This window comes from Haliaeetus leucocephalus, unplaced genomic scaffold (genome assembly GCF_000737465.1).
Source record: "Haliaeetus leucocephalus isolate CR32 unplaced genomic scaffold, Haliaeetus_leucocephalus-4.0 Scaffold566, whole genome shotgun sequence".
NCBI lineage: Eukaryota > Metazoa > Chordata > Aves > Accipitriformes > Accipitridae > Haliaeetus > Haliaeetus leucocephalus.
Window position 1 is genome coordinate 5,684,339 of NW_010973002.1, and position 17,780 is coordinate 5,702,118.

General features: G+C 39.9%; 1 protein-coding gene across 1 annotated transcript in view; it reads left to right on the plus strand.

The window, feature by feature from the left end:
• The window catches only part of SOSTDC1 (sclerostin domain containing 1), a 3,971-nt gene extending 539 nt beyond the window's left edge, over positions 1 to 3,432 (plus strand). Inside the window, exon 2 of the mRNA XM_010577636.1 lies at positions 2,108 to 3,432. Within this exon, the coding sequence (XP_010575938.1) occupies positions 2,108 to 2,523 (416 nt within the window). The 3' untranslated portion in view covers positions 2,524 to 3,432. The remainder of the gene's footprint in view (positions 1 to 2,107) is intronic.
• The last annotated feature ends 14,348 nt before the right edge of the window (positions 3,433 to 17,780 follow it).

The window sequence follows — 17,780 nt, forward strand, 5'->3', positions numbered from 1 at the left end:
CGCGCTTCGCCCCCCCGCCGCCGCCCCGCGTCCGGCGCTGCAGCGGACCGGCGCCTCGGGGAAGCCGGGGCGAGGGAAGATGCCGCTGGTTCCCGGCTGGGACCGGCCTCGCCGGGCGGCCCCCAGGCAAGCCTCCCTCCCCCGTGCGAGTCCTGTAGGACCGGCTCTCTCGGGCAGGTTACTTCCCGAGGGAGGTTCACCCAGGAACGCCGGGTTCTACGGGTTATCCGGCAGGGAAGCACGGTAAAGGAACGGGAGTGAGAGGCATTGCCAAAGCCCTCGCTTTCCGAACTCGCCCTCCCACTGCGGGCAGGGGAGGTGTCTGGGCTACTTTTCAAATGCAATAAAAAACGCTGAATTCTGTTCCCGCTCTTTAGTTTTACTTCCTGCTGTAGCACTTACCTGCTTAACACCTCCAGCAAAAGTAAACAAATCAGCTCGTAATTTTCCTACGATCTCTGCTCTAACTTGCCTTTTCATAGCTAGTCTTTTCCTGCTGAGTTTTATGTACGTATGTCAGATACATGGGGATCTGGAAACCTTCCGCTGACTTTATCTGCTCCCTCCCCTGCCCGCCTCCTTAAAATGAAAGAAATCCAAATAGCGAAACGCGCCCCCAACCCACCCACAACAATTCCATAAAAATAGGCTCATCCCTGGAAAGTGAAGGCAAAAAGTGACACCGGTACCTTTCAGCTAAGCCAGGTGTGTCAGCTTCTATGAACGCTAAGGGGTTTAAGTGCACAGGAAACATCTCATCATTATGAGATTACTGGAGCAGCCCAGTAGGTATTCGTTGTCAATGAGCTGTCACTGGAGGAAAGATGAGCCAGGAAAGACACAAAAACAGAAGGAGAGACAAATCTGTGACCAGCTGCTTCCAGGTACATTCCTGAGTGCAGCTGCAGGAAGGCAAGCTTGAAGCTTTTCTGCAAGGCAGGCAGGAAAACAGCCCCGTAAACAGTCCCTCGGATCAGCCTGCAGATTTACAGTCCCTCTGACTGCCCATCCTGAGACACAGGGGACAGGGTGAAGTAATCTTAACCCAGTGCCTCTGTTCAGGACTTGCTTCCAAAAATCCAAGTAGAAACAGAAGCAGCCTGTAGCTGTGATATGTAGATGTACCTTCAAAGCCTTTTATGATTCACTCTAAAAATGTTTCTAGTAATTACTTCTATTTTAAAGGCGTTAGTTAATTGCATTGTGTGTAGAATCTGCGCCGTAATTGTCCTTCAGAAAGAGGGAGAGCACAGCCAGTAAAGATTGCTTATTAAAATTAAGCGCACTGTGGGCGTTTATTTCAAAGTGTAATTACTGAAATAAACAGTTGTGTTTATTGCAGGGTGCAGAGCTGCACATACAGACGGGTACAAACATGCCTGTATGAGAAGCTCTGCATGTTGATTCTATGTCAGTTGCCTGAGAGAATTTGCAGGATCCTCTATGTTACACATAATATAAAGACTACTACAGATACAAAGATGGTGTTACCCTGAAGGCAAAACGACCACTCTGAAATCGTTACTGCTAATCATTCAAACTTTATACGCAGAACACCATTCCCTGGTAATTCCAGCTGTTATCGCTTCTGCAGCATCTGTGTTCAGAGCAGCAGCGCTCATGGGAGACTCAGTGCACTGTAACTGTGGAATGAGAAGAAACGCACTATTTGAAATCCATTTAAAAGCATATAAACAGTTTCCAAAGCACTATTTTCCCCCTTGCTAATGATCCCACATAATTGTTGTAAACATCACAGAGCAGATTCCCTAGACTGAGAACAAGCAGGAAACATTTCTTCCCTTGGGGCATTTTTTCTCTTCTAAAAGGTATGTCCCTGAGAAGAAGGATAGAGAATAAAATTGCCTCTTCTACCACAACTGCTGAAGTGCATATCATTATGATTTCTTTATGCTGTGGTAATACCCAGAGATACCATCAGCGCTTGGGGCCCTTGTGTTGGGGGACACAACAGTAAAGAGATGTCCTGTAAAGATTACAGCCTACTTTAACTTCTGCAAAACATAGCTTGTTAATGCAAAAATGACTGGTTAAGGAAATCTCTTCATTCTGAATCTCAGTGTTTATTATTCTGTGCATTCTGCAGATCGTGTTCAAGTTGGCTGTCGGGAACTGAGATCCACCAAATACATTTCAGACGGCCAGTGCACCAGCATCAATCCACTGAAGGAGCTGGTGTGTGCTGGTGAATGCCTCCCATTGCCACTGCTCCCCAACTGGATTGGAGGAGGTTATGGAACCAAGTACTGGAGCAGGCGGAGCTCGCAAGAGTGGAGATGTGTCAATGACAAAACTCGCACCCAGAGGATCCAGCTTCAGTGCCAGGATGGAAGTATAAGAACCTACAAAATAACTGTGGTCACAGCCTGCAAGTGCAAGCGATACACCAGACAGCACAATGAGTCCAGCCACAACTTTGAGGGAACCTCTCAAGCAAAACCCATCCAGCACCACAAAGAGAGGAAAAGAGCCAGTAAATCCAGCAAACATAGTACAAGTTAGAAGTCAGACATTCTCTCCTCTCTCATCTCCCTCTCCTCGTGCCAAAACTGAACTCGCCTGTAATCATTTGCTTTACCATTCTGACTGCTTAAAGACAAGTCTGCCATTGCTATGTTCTCAGCTGACACTACATGCTTATTGCTTTGACCAAAATCAAAAGGGGCATTCTCAGCATGTGGACCTTTTGGGTGATTTTCCAAATGCTCAAGATGGGGAATAACACAAGCTTTCCAAACCTACACTATAAACTTTTACATTTTCTCCAGCCATGGAGGCAAAGAAAATTTGCCATAAATATTCACTGAAGTCTATTTTGTAAAAAGATGCTTTGTTGTGTGTTTTCATGAGAACAGTTATCAAGTCTATTGCCTTCTATATCATGTCTTATGAACTTCTGACAACAGCTTAAAAATACACCTAGTATCTGCTTTCAGATTAATTCTAAAAAAAATGCCTTGCATGCTGACCTTTCTCTTATCTCAGTATACCAAAAATTAAAATATGCATGGCAGCAATCAAAAAGTAAAGCTGAACAAACTATTTATTTGTTGTTGTAATTATTTAATGAGCTTTTATGTGTGTTATTTCCCTCCAAAATGTTCTTATGTTTATAGCTTTCCTCATGTATCAAAGTATTTCCCTATGATTTCTGGCTGGATTAGAACATACATTTTGTAGATAATGTAAAATAGACATTTTAGCATTCTAGGTATATATATTTTCATTTTGAACATTCATAGACTTAGGTGTTATTTTGAAGTAGCAACATAAAAATTGTTTTTTTCACTCTCCACTCTGTATTATTTTTGTTTAAAAGTGTGCAATCAAAAGACAGATATGATGACTTCCTTTCAAATTCATTGGTTTCCTTTTTTTTTTTTTTTTACAAAAATAAACACTGCTAAAAAACTGTATTGTCTGGCTCTATGTATGAAAATGCACACATTTTAATCAGTCACAACATTTAATCTTAAAAAGTGGGAGAACGTTATTTGGTGAAAAAAATCTACCCATTATATTTAACATTAAAACAATCTTTCTGTGGAGTCTTTTTGGATGCAAAAAACTTATATGGCCGTTTAACAGATGGTGCTTATTAATGGTTCAAACCAGGTTCTTATTTAACAATTCTCAAGTTGTACATTGCAGAAGAAGTGTATATTTGGGAAGTTTTACAAGCTAGTAAGACACCACCATTTCTTTTTCCTTTTCATTAGTGATGATCAAGTCAAAGACTAATGGTAAAAATAACATGCAGTTTCATCTTCCCCATAGTGCCAATAGAGCCCTGCACATTATCCACAAATTCTTATAGAATGCATCAGGAAATATATAGTAAGGAATCTATCTTTCAACACATAGTCCATGAATCACCTGCTCTTAATCTTTCAAACTATACTGAAATACTATGGGCAAGATTTCATCATGGGATTCTGCTGTTCTTAAATCATTAACTTTTACAACCCATCTGCACCCAAAGAAAAGATTACACAAGAAGAGAGTAATGAAAATTCTTGCCTGATAAGGTCTCACACAAGCTCTCTGACCTTCTCTTTATCTCATTCTATTTTGCATTTTAATTCCAAAAGATTCATCACAAAGCTCTTGGCAGAGATCTTCCTTGGTCATTAACGTAGAACTGTTTGAAAATCATTGCTACTTCTTGACTTACTGAATCCTAAATTTTATTGACAAAATTTAATGATTTTTCCTCAAAGCTACTTTCAAGAATTCTCTTTAAAATCTGCTATATATAAGAAAGATATATATGCCCCCCCCTCCCCTTTTAAATGTTCTACATGGTGGCAGTTAAAAAACATTGCATTAATGACATAGTTGTTTCGAGTTTAGTTCTGTGATCATGAAAATATCAGAACAATGAGATGAGAGACCATTTATACATAAATTCTCTGATCTCAAAGGTGCTTCTTTTAAGCCTAAGAGGATAGATGATGTATAAAGGAGTTAGGGAGAGAGGTGTCATGACGTTGCTCCTAGACATATCATCAGTCCAGTGGACCTACAGATATCATAGTTTTTTATTTTAACAGACATTATAATCTCATTCAATCCATTTTATGAGGGAAAGATTATTCCCAAATGCCAAATACCTATCCCTTTTTAGACTGTTCTCCAGCTACTTCCTCAAGATGAGAAAGCACAAAAGATTAGATAATGGACCAACATTTAACCAAAAATATTTTCAAAGCCGATAGTCACCACACATCAGTAAAGTTGCCCTGCCTGTTCTGTGTTTGACTACCAGGAATAAGATTGTGAAAAAAACCACACATCTTGCTCATGACTCTTCTACAGTCAGTGAAACTGGACTGTAGGAATAATATGCACATTTAAAAGGCGTTTGCATTTAGCAATAGAGATAATAACTCCTAGTTTGTCTTTTCATGCAGAACTACCTGAAGGGGAATAATTTGACACACTTCCATTAAGATGACTTAATGATATTTTGCTGGATATGCTGTAGAAAGACCATGGAGCCCATCTCTAAGTCTAGCATATTTGAGGGAACATGAGGGAAGCCAGTAGGAGCTTTGTCCATCAGCAGTGACTTAACTTTGAAGTGCCACCCGAGTTAGCTATGGTCTCTTCTTTGGCCATGAGTTTGGCCTTTTGTGGGGGAGATCTGCAGGAAAGCAGTGTTAGAAATATGTTAATCTTGCATTTTCTTAAGGAATAACATTACTCTTCGTGACTCATCTCCTAGCTCTGAATGCTTCAATCTAGCCTATACAATCTGCCTTCTGTTTCATCCCGTTACATGTGAACTCACAGGGGTCTATCCAAGGATCCAGACAAAAGGCATTATACAAGTACATCCAATTAGTTTTTTCTATATGGAGACTTTCCAACATGTAAAGCTGCAGTGGATAGGATATGGGCCATTTCTCTTGTACCTACAGTGGAGAATCATGCCAAAGTTTCTCAAAGATTCAATGAAAAAAATAGTACTGCTTAAACTGAAATAATTTTAAATAGGATACATCTTCTTATGTTTGTTTCAGAGTTAAAAAGGAAAGACAAACTTACTAGAATTTTCTTCATTTTCACCTGAAATATTAAGCCACATAGACACAAGAAGCATGTAAATGTTTTGAAAAAGTACAATGTAGAGATCAGGTAAGTTTATGCAAATTAGACCACTAAATAGTCCAGATTTATTACACTAAGAATATACAGAAGTTGACTTTCTCAATAATATCCTACCATATGGGCAGATCACTAAGTCCAGCGGCTTCTTAAAAAGTGTTTCAAACATCTGAAAAAGAACCTAATAATTTTATAAATTCTCATACTTGCTTCTTTATAAAACTAAAAGTGAATAAATTAGAAATAATCTGTTAATCTGCCATCATTATTTCATTACTTTTGAGTTGATGAAAACTGCCCCCAGCTAAGGGGTAAACTGTTTTATAATGAATGGAAATCAATTTTCCTTAGACATCACTAGAAACAAACTTAGCCAGATGCTGATTGTTTTGATAGCATGTAGCACTCAGAGGCACACTTCGTAGAGGCAGTGGTAGATAGTATGTGTCATTAAGACATAATCAACTGCAGAAGTCAGAAGGGCCTGACACTTGCAGTCTAGAGTAGAAAAGCCCTTGAGAAGCTTATTTATTCAGTTTTTTAGTAATAGTAACAAATCTGTTGCTCTCTCCTTTCCAGCAGCCTTGGAGTCAAAACCACCCAATCCAAGTTCAGTCATTTGTTTGGAAATAAAGCAGACATTTGAATAACACCCTTCAAAATACCTCACAGATTCCTGCTAGTAAATCACTGTAGTCCTCCCAACCTTGACCTTTATATCCTTCCTGATGAAGTACAGCATTAATCAAGAAAGGACTGTTCAGTACATTCCACTGTGAGACTCTTGTTGCTACAGTATTAACCTGGAGGTGTTCAGTGGAAAATTATAAGGAATCCTTAGTGTTGGAAGGTATCCTATTCTCATGATGCATTTCCTTTCCCATAGGTCAGGCAAGGGGCTTTGATTTTAAGTTCAGTGACATGCATATAAACATCGCTCCAGGCTAAAACTGAAAATTCTCTAGAGATTTATGAGTTAAGCAGACATTCTGTCACTGGATTTGTTAATTTTGCCTGAACGTCGCCCCCACAACAAAAAGCCTGCCCATGCATCTTTCTGAAAGACATCCAGCCTTTCAGCTCACTTATTGTATGAATTATATGGAGTGACACACTAGAAAAATGTGATTTACAAGTGATATTGCCTACCACCAAGTTAATATTCCAACATCTACCTTCCTCAGTACTTCCATGACAAGAAAATACTCTTCATTCTTAATTAATGCTCATCAAACTAAATGCCAGAAACTAACTAGTCTCTAGTAATTGCTGAGAAAAATCTCTACAAACACTGAGCTGTAACTCCATTTCGGGAGTTTGTTTTTCCTTAACTAACTTTGGTTTGACAACCTATTATAGCAAATGAGGTAGTGTTATATTACCTAGCTGGAGTTCAGGCCTTCTTAACGCCTCAATACAACCACAAAGAAATACAGAGGATGTCTTAATATAAATGAAAATCAGGACCACTCACTTTAATAGGGCTGTTTGTGGAATATGGTACTTCATGAATGTAAAGGAAAATAAAAAAATTCAGCTCCCTGGAAAAGAGTCCTAAATCAGAATACACTGCAACAATAATATAGTTCTGTTTACTAAGCCCCCCAAAAAACTGCTGTCAAAAAGTGACATTTGTTACATCTACTTAAGCACAAAATATTAAATCACCTAAAAATGTTTTGTTGAACACTTTGTCTATTTCTTGTCCCCTGCCCCATTTTAGTAGTTGTACAATAGTATATTATTGTCTCATTGTTTAAACCTTTAGCTGTTCTGAACTGTACTTACTATGGCACACTTGCTTTTTGATACAGAAATATTTAAAATATCTTTTTAGAATGACTGGAAGCATCATTTTTTAATTTTGACTACTGAGAGGAAAAGTCATGCTCTGACTTGATCTAGGAGTTCCACATTTGATTTGTTTTGTTAGCCCCAGTGAAAAGTGACTTAGTGAGGAAATTGCAAAGAAACTTAGTAAAAGCATAAACCAGTCTGAAGTCCGATGCTTTGGTGGGCTAAAGAAGAGCTAGCCAGCCACATTCATTAAAGTTCTTTTATATGAAACAGTGGAGAGATGAGGGAGAGGGCCTAAGGAGAAAAGTACTTGTCTAGCCCTACCACAAGAACAGCCACTGAGAAATGGAGGGACTATGCAGAGCTTTAAAACAGACTCTGTAGCACAAAGACTTTGTTTTAATTGCAGCTGAAGCAAGTTTAAACATCTGTTGCTTGTTAGATTATTATTTTATTTATTTACTTATTTATTTATTCATTTATTTTTGGGATGGGTTGAAGAAAGCTCTTTTAGATTCCCTATGGCCATTAAGCTGGGATGGAGAACAGAGGTCTGAGTGTTTCTAAAATGTAAAGCTGCAAAAATTTTGGTTTTAGCAAGCATCACTTGCACTTTTTTCCCACTGAAAAAGCCTGCTGAAACTTTTGCTTTTGTACGTCTTTATTGCAATTTTTAGGACGGTAGCCAGAACAGCTTATAGCAGCAGGGAACAGGTTGTATTGCTGCACTGCATCTTTTGTTTTCAGATATTGAAATGTCTGAATCTGGGTGTGTCTAGAAGAGGAGAAAGAAGAGAAAATGGATAAAAAAAAAAAGTGGAACAAAATGACATGTGGAGGACAGCATGTGCTGCATGTCCTTCATTTTCTTCTGATCATTGCAACTTTTCATGAGACTTCCAAAAGACTTGCTCTACCTGCAGATTGCCAAGCCAAACACTAGCCAATGCACATGCTACCCTTGGGATTTAATAGACTGCCAAGTCTAAATTCACATGGTAGATAACCATTTCTGACTGTCTCTGTGTCCTCTCTTCCCATGCAAAGGGAAGAATGCACAGCTCTGTGCGCCTGTACCATCCACACATTCCATAGTGAACCAGGGCAAGTCAGGGAGACTTTGGAATCTGACATCTTCACAGAAACTCATGTTTCACTGCATTGGTCATATCTTCTGGTAGGCAACCACAGCCTCCTCTTTCTGAGGAGAAAAAATACTGCCTGAGCTGAAAAGGTTCACAAACAAGTTTCCTAGAAAGCTATCGGTCTACCACACACCTGGACGTCCTTGTTGAAGAATTTGGCTCAAAATCTTGCTTACAACCTACATAAAATCTATCAGTAGATTCCCTCTCAGTGTTACCCTTATAAAATTACAGTAATCTGATTTTGTGAACAAGACCATTAAGAATATAGGTAGTGAGTTATCCATAAAACCTCTTTTAGGTTCTCTGCAACTATTGTCCCGGTATTTTCTTTTGAACTTTTTGTAATCAGTTTTGAATCTTGACACTTCTGCCAGAAGAAAATGTTTGCAACATCCTTTGCCACAAATAAAGTAAATATTAAGATGGATTTCCATTTTTATTTGCTTAATTAAATACTTTTTTGCATACTTCTTCCATAAAAGCCCTCATTAGGCAGACCATTCAAGCCACTGTCTGAATCTTAACTTAAGAATGCAGTACTTTGTGGTAGTCTTTATCTACTCAAATACTGCAGCTCCTTGCAACTCTGCCTGCTTCTGCCCTCCACTTTGAAACTTCTGGCTCTGGCAAAATGTAAATCCTCTTTCCCACGGTGTCTCAATGACCAAACTCTTTTCTTTCTAGTAGTCAGGTTACTTGTCCCATAATTCTGTTCCAACACACACACAGACACAAAAAAAAAAAAAAAAAAAAAAAAAGGAAGCATCACTTAATCCATTTTCTGAAGTGTTCAGTACTGAAGAAAACAATGTATGTGGAAACACAAATGTACTGGCACAGGTAAGTGTCAGGAAGAATTTTTAAAGTAAGAAGAGTTGGACTGCATTACTCAGAAAAACAGTAACAGGATACAGAACATTTTTCATTAAGTAGTTGGTTTGTATCCAGCTAGATTAGTATGTTGGAAAATGGTTAACCTTTGATGGTTGCTCAGTGGTATATGTTAAGCAGGCTGAGCCTCTATAATTGCTGGATGACAGGTAGCCACATTGCTGCAGTTGGGAAAAATCTGTAACCTTAATCTTTCAAAAAACTGAACAGGATCAAAGGACTGACCCTTTCTAATCTGACATTTTCATACTAGAACTGGACAAGCCAGCAAAGGATGAGGCAAAGGATTAGGACAGGACTACTCTTTTTAGGGACTGTCATCCTGCAGGTTTTGCTCACTATAAAGCAACTGTGTAGAAAGAGAAAAAAATATTCACAAACCTTTCCACAAGTCAGGCTGCATTTTAAGGCACTTCCTTTACAAACTGCGAAAAATGTTAGAATGTAACAATAAAAATTCAAAAGAAGAGGAGAAAAAATGAACTAGCTCCACATGATTGTTTTGTCTAATGTGTACCATACAAATCCACAATGAAGGCAAAGTCCAATTTTTTGTTTTGGATAGTATCTTGTCTTACCTGCTCCAGTTTCAGTCCCTGCTGGTATAGCTAGGACCAGTCTTCATTTGTTAAGTAAAAACTTAACATGGATGGAATCCCTCCTATATGAACTCTGTCAGACTGAGCTCATCTAGGTTCTCCAGACATGGGACTAATGAATGACATTCCTGGCATTCTAAGAGTAAGGACCATTATCAACATGACGAGAGATGCAGAAGCAATACTTTCAGTGTAGTAATAAATAGTAAAACTTGTACTCCTATTCATACCAAGCCTGCAAATTTTCATTGCTTGTGTTTGATTCTCTCCATCATTTCAAATTTGGTGAACTGTTTCACATTGCTTCATAAACATTCCATGGAGATAACACAGAACATGGTAAAGCAATAAAACATGACATGATAACATGCACACACCAAAATTAAAACAAACAAGATTTAGAGCAGTGAAAATCCCAACTCTATTGCAAATCTAACTTCAGCTTTTAAGTATTCTCTAATGTTTCACTACATCATTCTGTATCACTGGCATCTATGGCTTAATACCACATATTTAACCAGTTCATATACTATCTCTGCTTTGAATCATTTTTGGAAAAGGAAACTAGCATTAGCCTTTCCTCAGAGGTAACTGTTTTTCCAGTCAATAACTGGATGCCTGTCAAAAAAGAATAAATTAAACATTTCTTTTTTTACTGAGAAGATAGGGCACTATTCTAATGGCTGGTGCCTGCTGTTAAGTCACAATGACAGTGGAAAACAGCCTCTGGGATTTCCATCCCTCAACTTGCATGTCTTAATCTTTGTTAGGGTCACCATACAATGTACTCTGACAGTTGAACACCCTAAAACACAATTCCTATAAACCAGCACAATAAGTGGTGATGTTAAAGCTGAGCAGATAGCCCTACCCAACTGTGGCATTACTTAACATCTGACCAACCTATCTAGAATCTACGAAGACCCTGTCGGAGCCAAGTGTTTAAGACTAATCAATCATTTCCAATGAAAAATTACGAGGCCTCCACCTCATCACCTACTTGCCAAAGCACTCCCCAAAGTAGTAGAAGACTTTCTTCAAGTCTTTAACGTTTCTGAATTTCACAAAAACTCCTGCAGTCAGGGCTCGGTCTCATGAATTATTGGATTAGATACTATGGAGTAATTCTCTTATCTTTAAATTCTTTTACTTTGTGTACACAAAGTACTCCTTAGCTCTTGAGCTAACTAACCTTCCATACCCCAGAGAAATAGCCTAAAGGATTATCAAGTAGAGAACGGATGAACACTCTAGGCTGAATATAACATTTTAGGGTGAAGCTTTAAAATGTGTGTCAAACATCAAACGAAATCTCTGTCCATTTTTTCTCTAGCACTTGAACAGAACATAAGCAAGATGATTCCTCTGTGTATCAAGTATTCACAGACTCTAGAAAAAAAATTATCTACCAGAACCATATAAAACAATACCAAAGGTGTGACATAAAACACATTGATGCAACAGGTGAAACTCAACATATGTTTTTCAACACTTACCTACAATGATGTGCAAGCATGGAAACACTCCACTGTGTTCAGAGACCACATTTCCATTACATTTGTAGCATTCATACTCTCTATTTACACTTCAACTATTAACAACCTAAAAATCATGTAACACTTCTACCTCATTAACTAAAATTTGTGTCTCCTTACACCATTTTGTCAAAAATCAAAACCATACTTCAGAAATATTTTGCAGAACTGCATATGAAGGCAATAGCATTTAGAATTCCCCTTAGGGACCTGTTCCATAGGTGATTCTATGCACACTGTATATTAGGCCTGTAAGGACTCTTTGATATTTGATAGTAAACTATTTACATCATTTAAGTTATGCATGTGCATAACTCCCTTGCTGAATACATGCTGTTTTGATCTCTGTTCCACACAGCAATAGGAGCAAATCAATAACACAATACTTTATGTAAATATTCCACACATCTATAGCATCTTTCATCAAAGAATCTCAGAGCAAGAAATAACCCTTTGCAATCATATTTGTAAAAATACAAACATAAAAATATGCTAATATGAAATAAGATAAGATTTCCCTGAAGGTGTTAATTACAATTTAGAGGGCAAATAGTTTCGCCTTTTCCAACATTCCACTATCTATTATACTGCCTCAAGCTGTATGTTCCTTATGACATGATATTGACTTGGGAACCACTGTCACCACGGAGCAAATACGCTGCGGCAGCTGCTGTGCAACAAAGACTGAAACAGCAAAGATGTAAGTCAGTCCAAAAGAACTGCATGGAGGGTTGATGAGGTCTCACTTGCAGGCAACAAGTAAAAGATTGTGAAGAGCATAAAAACCCCCTATCACACAATTACTTTCTCTAGTGATCAATCAGAACTGAAATAAAATATCTGGAAACAAAATGCCTACCCAGACTATGCTTTCTCTTTTTTTTTTTTTTTTTCCATAGATGTAGAAATTATGATGAAGCCTAAGACTTTGAGATCTCGTGTAAACTGCTATAAATAGCAACAGACATCCAAGCTAAAACCTGAAATACTCTCTTTTTGGGGACTTTCTAATCTCTTTAAATATGCAAAGAACCTGTGTCTGTCTCTGTAAACAGTGACTTCAGCAATTAGAGACAGTTATTGGTGACTTAAAGAAAGCCAAGTCTGCTATCCTACTTGAACAGAAAAACTCTCTAAAGAGAACAGATATTCCACTTGCTTACTTACAGCTCTGGGTGTTCATTTTATGGCTTGCCACCACTGAAGTAATAACTTATATATCTGGATAAAATTAGTGAAATACAATCCTGCAAACACAAGGTTCTGGCTAAAAGCCTGCCTCACTGCTCAGAATGCTGCACATACTTTGTTAGCTGCAAAAATGGCTCTCAGATTTTAAATATTTTTAGCTTTATATTGTGTTTTACAGATCTTGCACTTCCACAGTAGGAAGTATTGTATTTTTTTGTAATTTTGCTTTTACAATTCACTTTAATTTGCAAAATGTTCCTTGACTGCATGCATTTGCCTTTAAAACACATAATAGCAAACCTTGCTGCTAGTCAAAAGGTAAATTCATCTTATATTGCCTGCATTAAAAACAAAATGCTTCAGGAGCTTAGAAATTACTTTGAAAAAGGGACAGACAATTTCTCAGTCATCTGCAGAAGACTCTATTGCAACTTTAAATTAAGAAATTTTACTCTTTTACTCATTTTTCACAGAAACCTTTCAGTATGATTTCTACCACTCCAATAACTTAATGTTATCTGGAAACACTATTATGAGTTTCAGTTATAGAAAGAGATTTTTTTTTTTTTCTCAGCAGTTAAATTTTCAGGTGAATTTCACTTCTGTAATTTGATACCAATTTGTACATATCTTCTTCAAGAAAAAAGAAAAACCCCCACTTTTCTTTTCAAACATATGATTGGCATATTTACTGCATAATTGCAAACTACTACTGTAGTTTCAGATGTTATACCCCTGCACAGAAATGATGGATTAGCTGGCTCTTTATTTGCTTTGAGGCAAAAATGTTGCCTCTGTCCCTCTTTACCTAACTAAAAACCATGTAAAATTCTTCTTCCAATATGTGTGAATTTACTTTCTACCCTACTTCAAATGTTTATATATGAACATGCACGTATATGCACAGTAACCAAATTATTAGATTGATTCAATAAGAAATGCAAAATGGAATGGAACTGAAGCAAATTATGTATTCAAAAAATGCCACTGTGTTTTATTGCATGTTACTATCAAATGAATATTAAAAAGATGTAAAAAAAAAAAAATCCCAATTTTCTTAACTCATGCTAAGACACAGCATAAATTGATAATGATGTTAAATATGCTCTTCCTTCCGCATCATTGTCTAAGAAAACAGAAAATAAAAGGAGAAATATCAGTAACAAGCTCAGTCTAACAAAGACTCCAAGAACTTATACTGAAGGGCTTCTTGAAGAACTAACAGGTGCCACCAACACAAGACAAGAATCTTTTGACTCCATAGGGGCTGTGGAAAGCATGAAAACTTCTGAAGCATCTGACATTCAAGTGCAGTCAAAAGCAGCTTCAAAGTGCTGTTTGGCTGGATCATCAAATCTCACCATAAAGATACAACATATTTGATGACACTGAAGTCTGCATCCATCAAAGTTATTATGAAACATAATTTCTTCTGGACAGATCAAGCCTCGTCCACCTAGCATAATAAGGAAAACGGGCTTCAGAACAAGAACAGAACTAATTTTGGCATGTGATCCTCTTTCTGAGATCTCTCTTGCCTTTTTATCCTTCACAGAAGAAATTAATATGCATGAAAGAAACGAAGTGGGGAAACATGGCTGGGTGAGAGAGAAGGTACTAGGCACAACAGTCTGTTGGAGTAGGGGAAGAAGGCTCTACAGATGGATCTGGACAGGCTGGATCTACGGGCCAAGGCTGATTGTATGAGGTTCAACAAAGCCAAGTGCCGGGTCCTGCACTTGGGTCACAACAACCCCATGCAACACTACAGGCCTGGGGAAGAGTGGCTGGAAAGCCACCCGCCAGAAAAAGACCTGGGTGTGCTGGCTGACAGCCAGCTGAATATGAGCCAGCAGTGTGCCCAGGTGGCCAAGAAGGCCAATGGCATCCTGGCCTGCATCAGAAATAGTGTGGCCAGCAGGAGCAGGGAAGTGATTGTCCCTCTGTACTCGGCACTACTGAGGCTGCACCTTGAGTACTGTGTTCACTACAGGAAAGACATTGAAGTGTTGGAGCGTGTCCAGAGAAGGGCAACAAAGCTGTTGAAGGGCCTGGAGCACAAGTCATATGAGGAGTGGCTGAGGGAACTGGGGTTGTTTAGCCTGGAGAAAAGGAGGCTGAGGGGAGACCTTATCACTCTCTACAACTACCTGAAAGGAGGTTGTAGTGAGGGGGGTACTGGTCTTTTCTATCAAGTAACTAGGGATAGGACGAGAGGAAATGGCCTCAAGTTGCACCAGGGGAGGTTTAGATTGGATAGTAGAAAAAATTTCTTTACTGAAAGGGTTGTCAGGCATTGGAACAGGCTGCCCAGGGAAGTGGTGGAGTCGCCTTCCCTGGAGGTATTCAAAAAACACATAGATGTGGCACTTCAGGACATGGTTTAGTGGGCATGGTGGTGTTGTGTTGACAGTTGGACTCAATGATCTTAAAGGTCTTCTCCAACCTAAATGATTCTATGATTCTAAGTGTAAAAACAATGTCAAGAAGGAAGGTGAAAATAGTTCTGAAGGTTGTGTTTGTGAACATCCTACTTACCTACCGCTCAGAACCAATGTACAGTGGGAGGAGCCCTAGGAAGTAAAAAGACCTTATTTTGCTCCTTATAATAATGCAAACAAGAAAAAAGTCTGGAAAATTAGCTACAGCTGACTAGATTAATGTCTGTGCTCTTTATGAATGGAAGTATAAAGACCTAAGTCAGGAATTCAGAATGTCTATTACACTTAAAAAAAGTGGGAATGTGGCAGAACAACCTGCCACGAATGAACTGCTGCAAGAAAAAGTCAGAATAATGTCACTTATGCGATCCAAGATGATTGTGGATACTGGAGGTGCCTACCTTAAGAAGAAAAAATCATTTTGGGCATCTGATAACAGAGAAGTGATGCTGAATGGACGGAAATCTGCACAGAAGGGATGAGTCAGGGAAAACTTGGAAGTCCTGAAAAGACACAACAGACAAATGTATGTCATCAGTCAGGAATTAGGTGTAGAGAAATACTTTCCAAGACAAGAAAATATAAGACCCACTACAAAGGTAAAGAATCAGGTAAACACAGTTTCTGAGGCAATGGATTTTCTAAAAAAAAATCCCACATGATAAAGTCTTGAAGACAATGAGACCAACACTTGTCGGGAGGAAGGCAGTTCAACTTCTAGATAATGCTTTCACTGGTGAAAAGGGTCTCAATTCCAGAAGTTTTTCAGCCATCTGTATAACTCCTCTCCTTTCCTCTTCTTCACATACCCATTTCCTTCAATGCCCATGATAATACATTTGTTCCTTACAGAAGCTTTTGGAGACATCACTATCTAGAAGGCGCATCTGTATATCTTCATTTAAAAGGTTTTCCTTTGTTTGCCATCAGTCCCTCTCATATTTCACTGCATGGTATGAGCTGACATAATTTCAGTTCATTGCTTTAACTGTCAAGACACCTCTGCATGTAAAATGCCTTTGTTCTCCACTGTACTGTCCAATTTTCCAGGACTTTCCTGCTATTGCAGGTATCAAGGATATCTGTGAACCCTGCCTTTGCTGGCAGGAATCACTTCACTCCTGTTTGTATGACTCCTACTCATTTTACCCCAGTCCACAGCTAGCACTGACAAAGCAGCCCAGCTGGGACATAACAAACTTCCTTCCATGCTGCTTTTTCAGTCAGAACTACTCCTCAAAAAAGTCTCCATACTAAGGTTCCTCTTAACACAACTAAAAGAAACGTGAAAAGCTGTAAATAAGTTAGCTTCTCAAAGATATAAAGAATAGATCAAAAAATCCTACAGACTCTAAAGGCTCTGGTCATTTTAGGACACCCTGCATATAAGACACTGATTTTTTTCCTAAAAATAATGTCAAAGAGGACAGCGTTAGGGCCCTGGGTGCACCCACCTTGAAGCAGTTTAGCTGGCTGAGTTAAGGAGTTTAGCTTGCCAAGCCCAAAGGCAGCTCTTCCACTCATAAGAGCTGTTATGAAGAAAGCTAGAAGCAAGGGCCTAACCGTCCTTTCCTCCTTTTCCCTTGAGAGATACTTTTAAGCAGAGTCTTTATTGTTGGCCCCCTATGTCTGCACCTGGTCTGGTGCCTCCCCGACCTTGACCCGCACCCACTGGCTCGGCTTCCCGGCTTGCCCTGCGACCTGCCACCTGAGACCTTGCCGGGCGATGTCTGAACTATGCCCGACCCTGAGGGTCCGATCCTGACCGTCACTCATGCTTAGCATCCTGGCTCCCTGTTGGTGAGGCTACTGTTCTCGCCCGCCTTGATACTGCGCTCTGCTCCAGGCTCCCCCTCCCTTTTGGGGTGGCTGGCCCTCGCTGCTCCCCGATATGCAGCAACAAGCTCACAAGAGTTCCTTCAAATCTGCAAGGCTACCTTTAGAGCGAGATGTCCAAAACTTTCAGATGAGGACAGAGCATAGCAACAGTGTTCAAATACACTCAAGTTACAGCCTAAGATGTACAGAGAAGCCAGGCATACCAACCCGAGGCCTGTTTTGCCGATTACAAATGTGTGCCCTGATGTCACGCTTAGCAAGCCTCCTCTGCCACCTAACGGGTATCAGCCCTGGGAGTTTTCCAATCAACCCGTCTCAGCTACTGCCCACAGTAACGCCGCAAGACGAGCCGGAACATCCCAGCCTCTCCCAGTGAATCGACTGCTGCTATTTCGACCTCCCCCTCCGGGGTCTACGGGCAACGCACACCGGATTTTGGCAGGCGCCCCCAGCCAGCCGGCGAGAAGCAGCCCTCTCACGGCCGAGGCTCGCACGAAGGCGCAGGGCGGCAGGTCGGTCCGCCTTCCCCCCGGCTCCAATGAATTGGAGCGATCCATTTCCTCACGGGCGCACAGGGCATCCCGCCCCTATCAGCGGAGCCCGACACGGGCCACGCAGAGGCAGCGGCTCCCCCGCCTTTCCCTGCGGGGACGGGGACGGGGACGGGACCGGGCGGGCCGGCGCCCCGCGGCGTCGGCACAGCCTGCG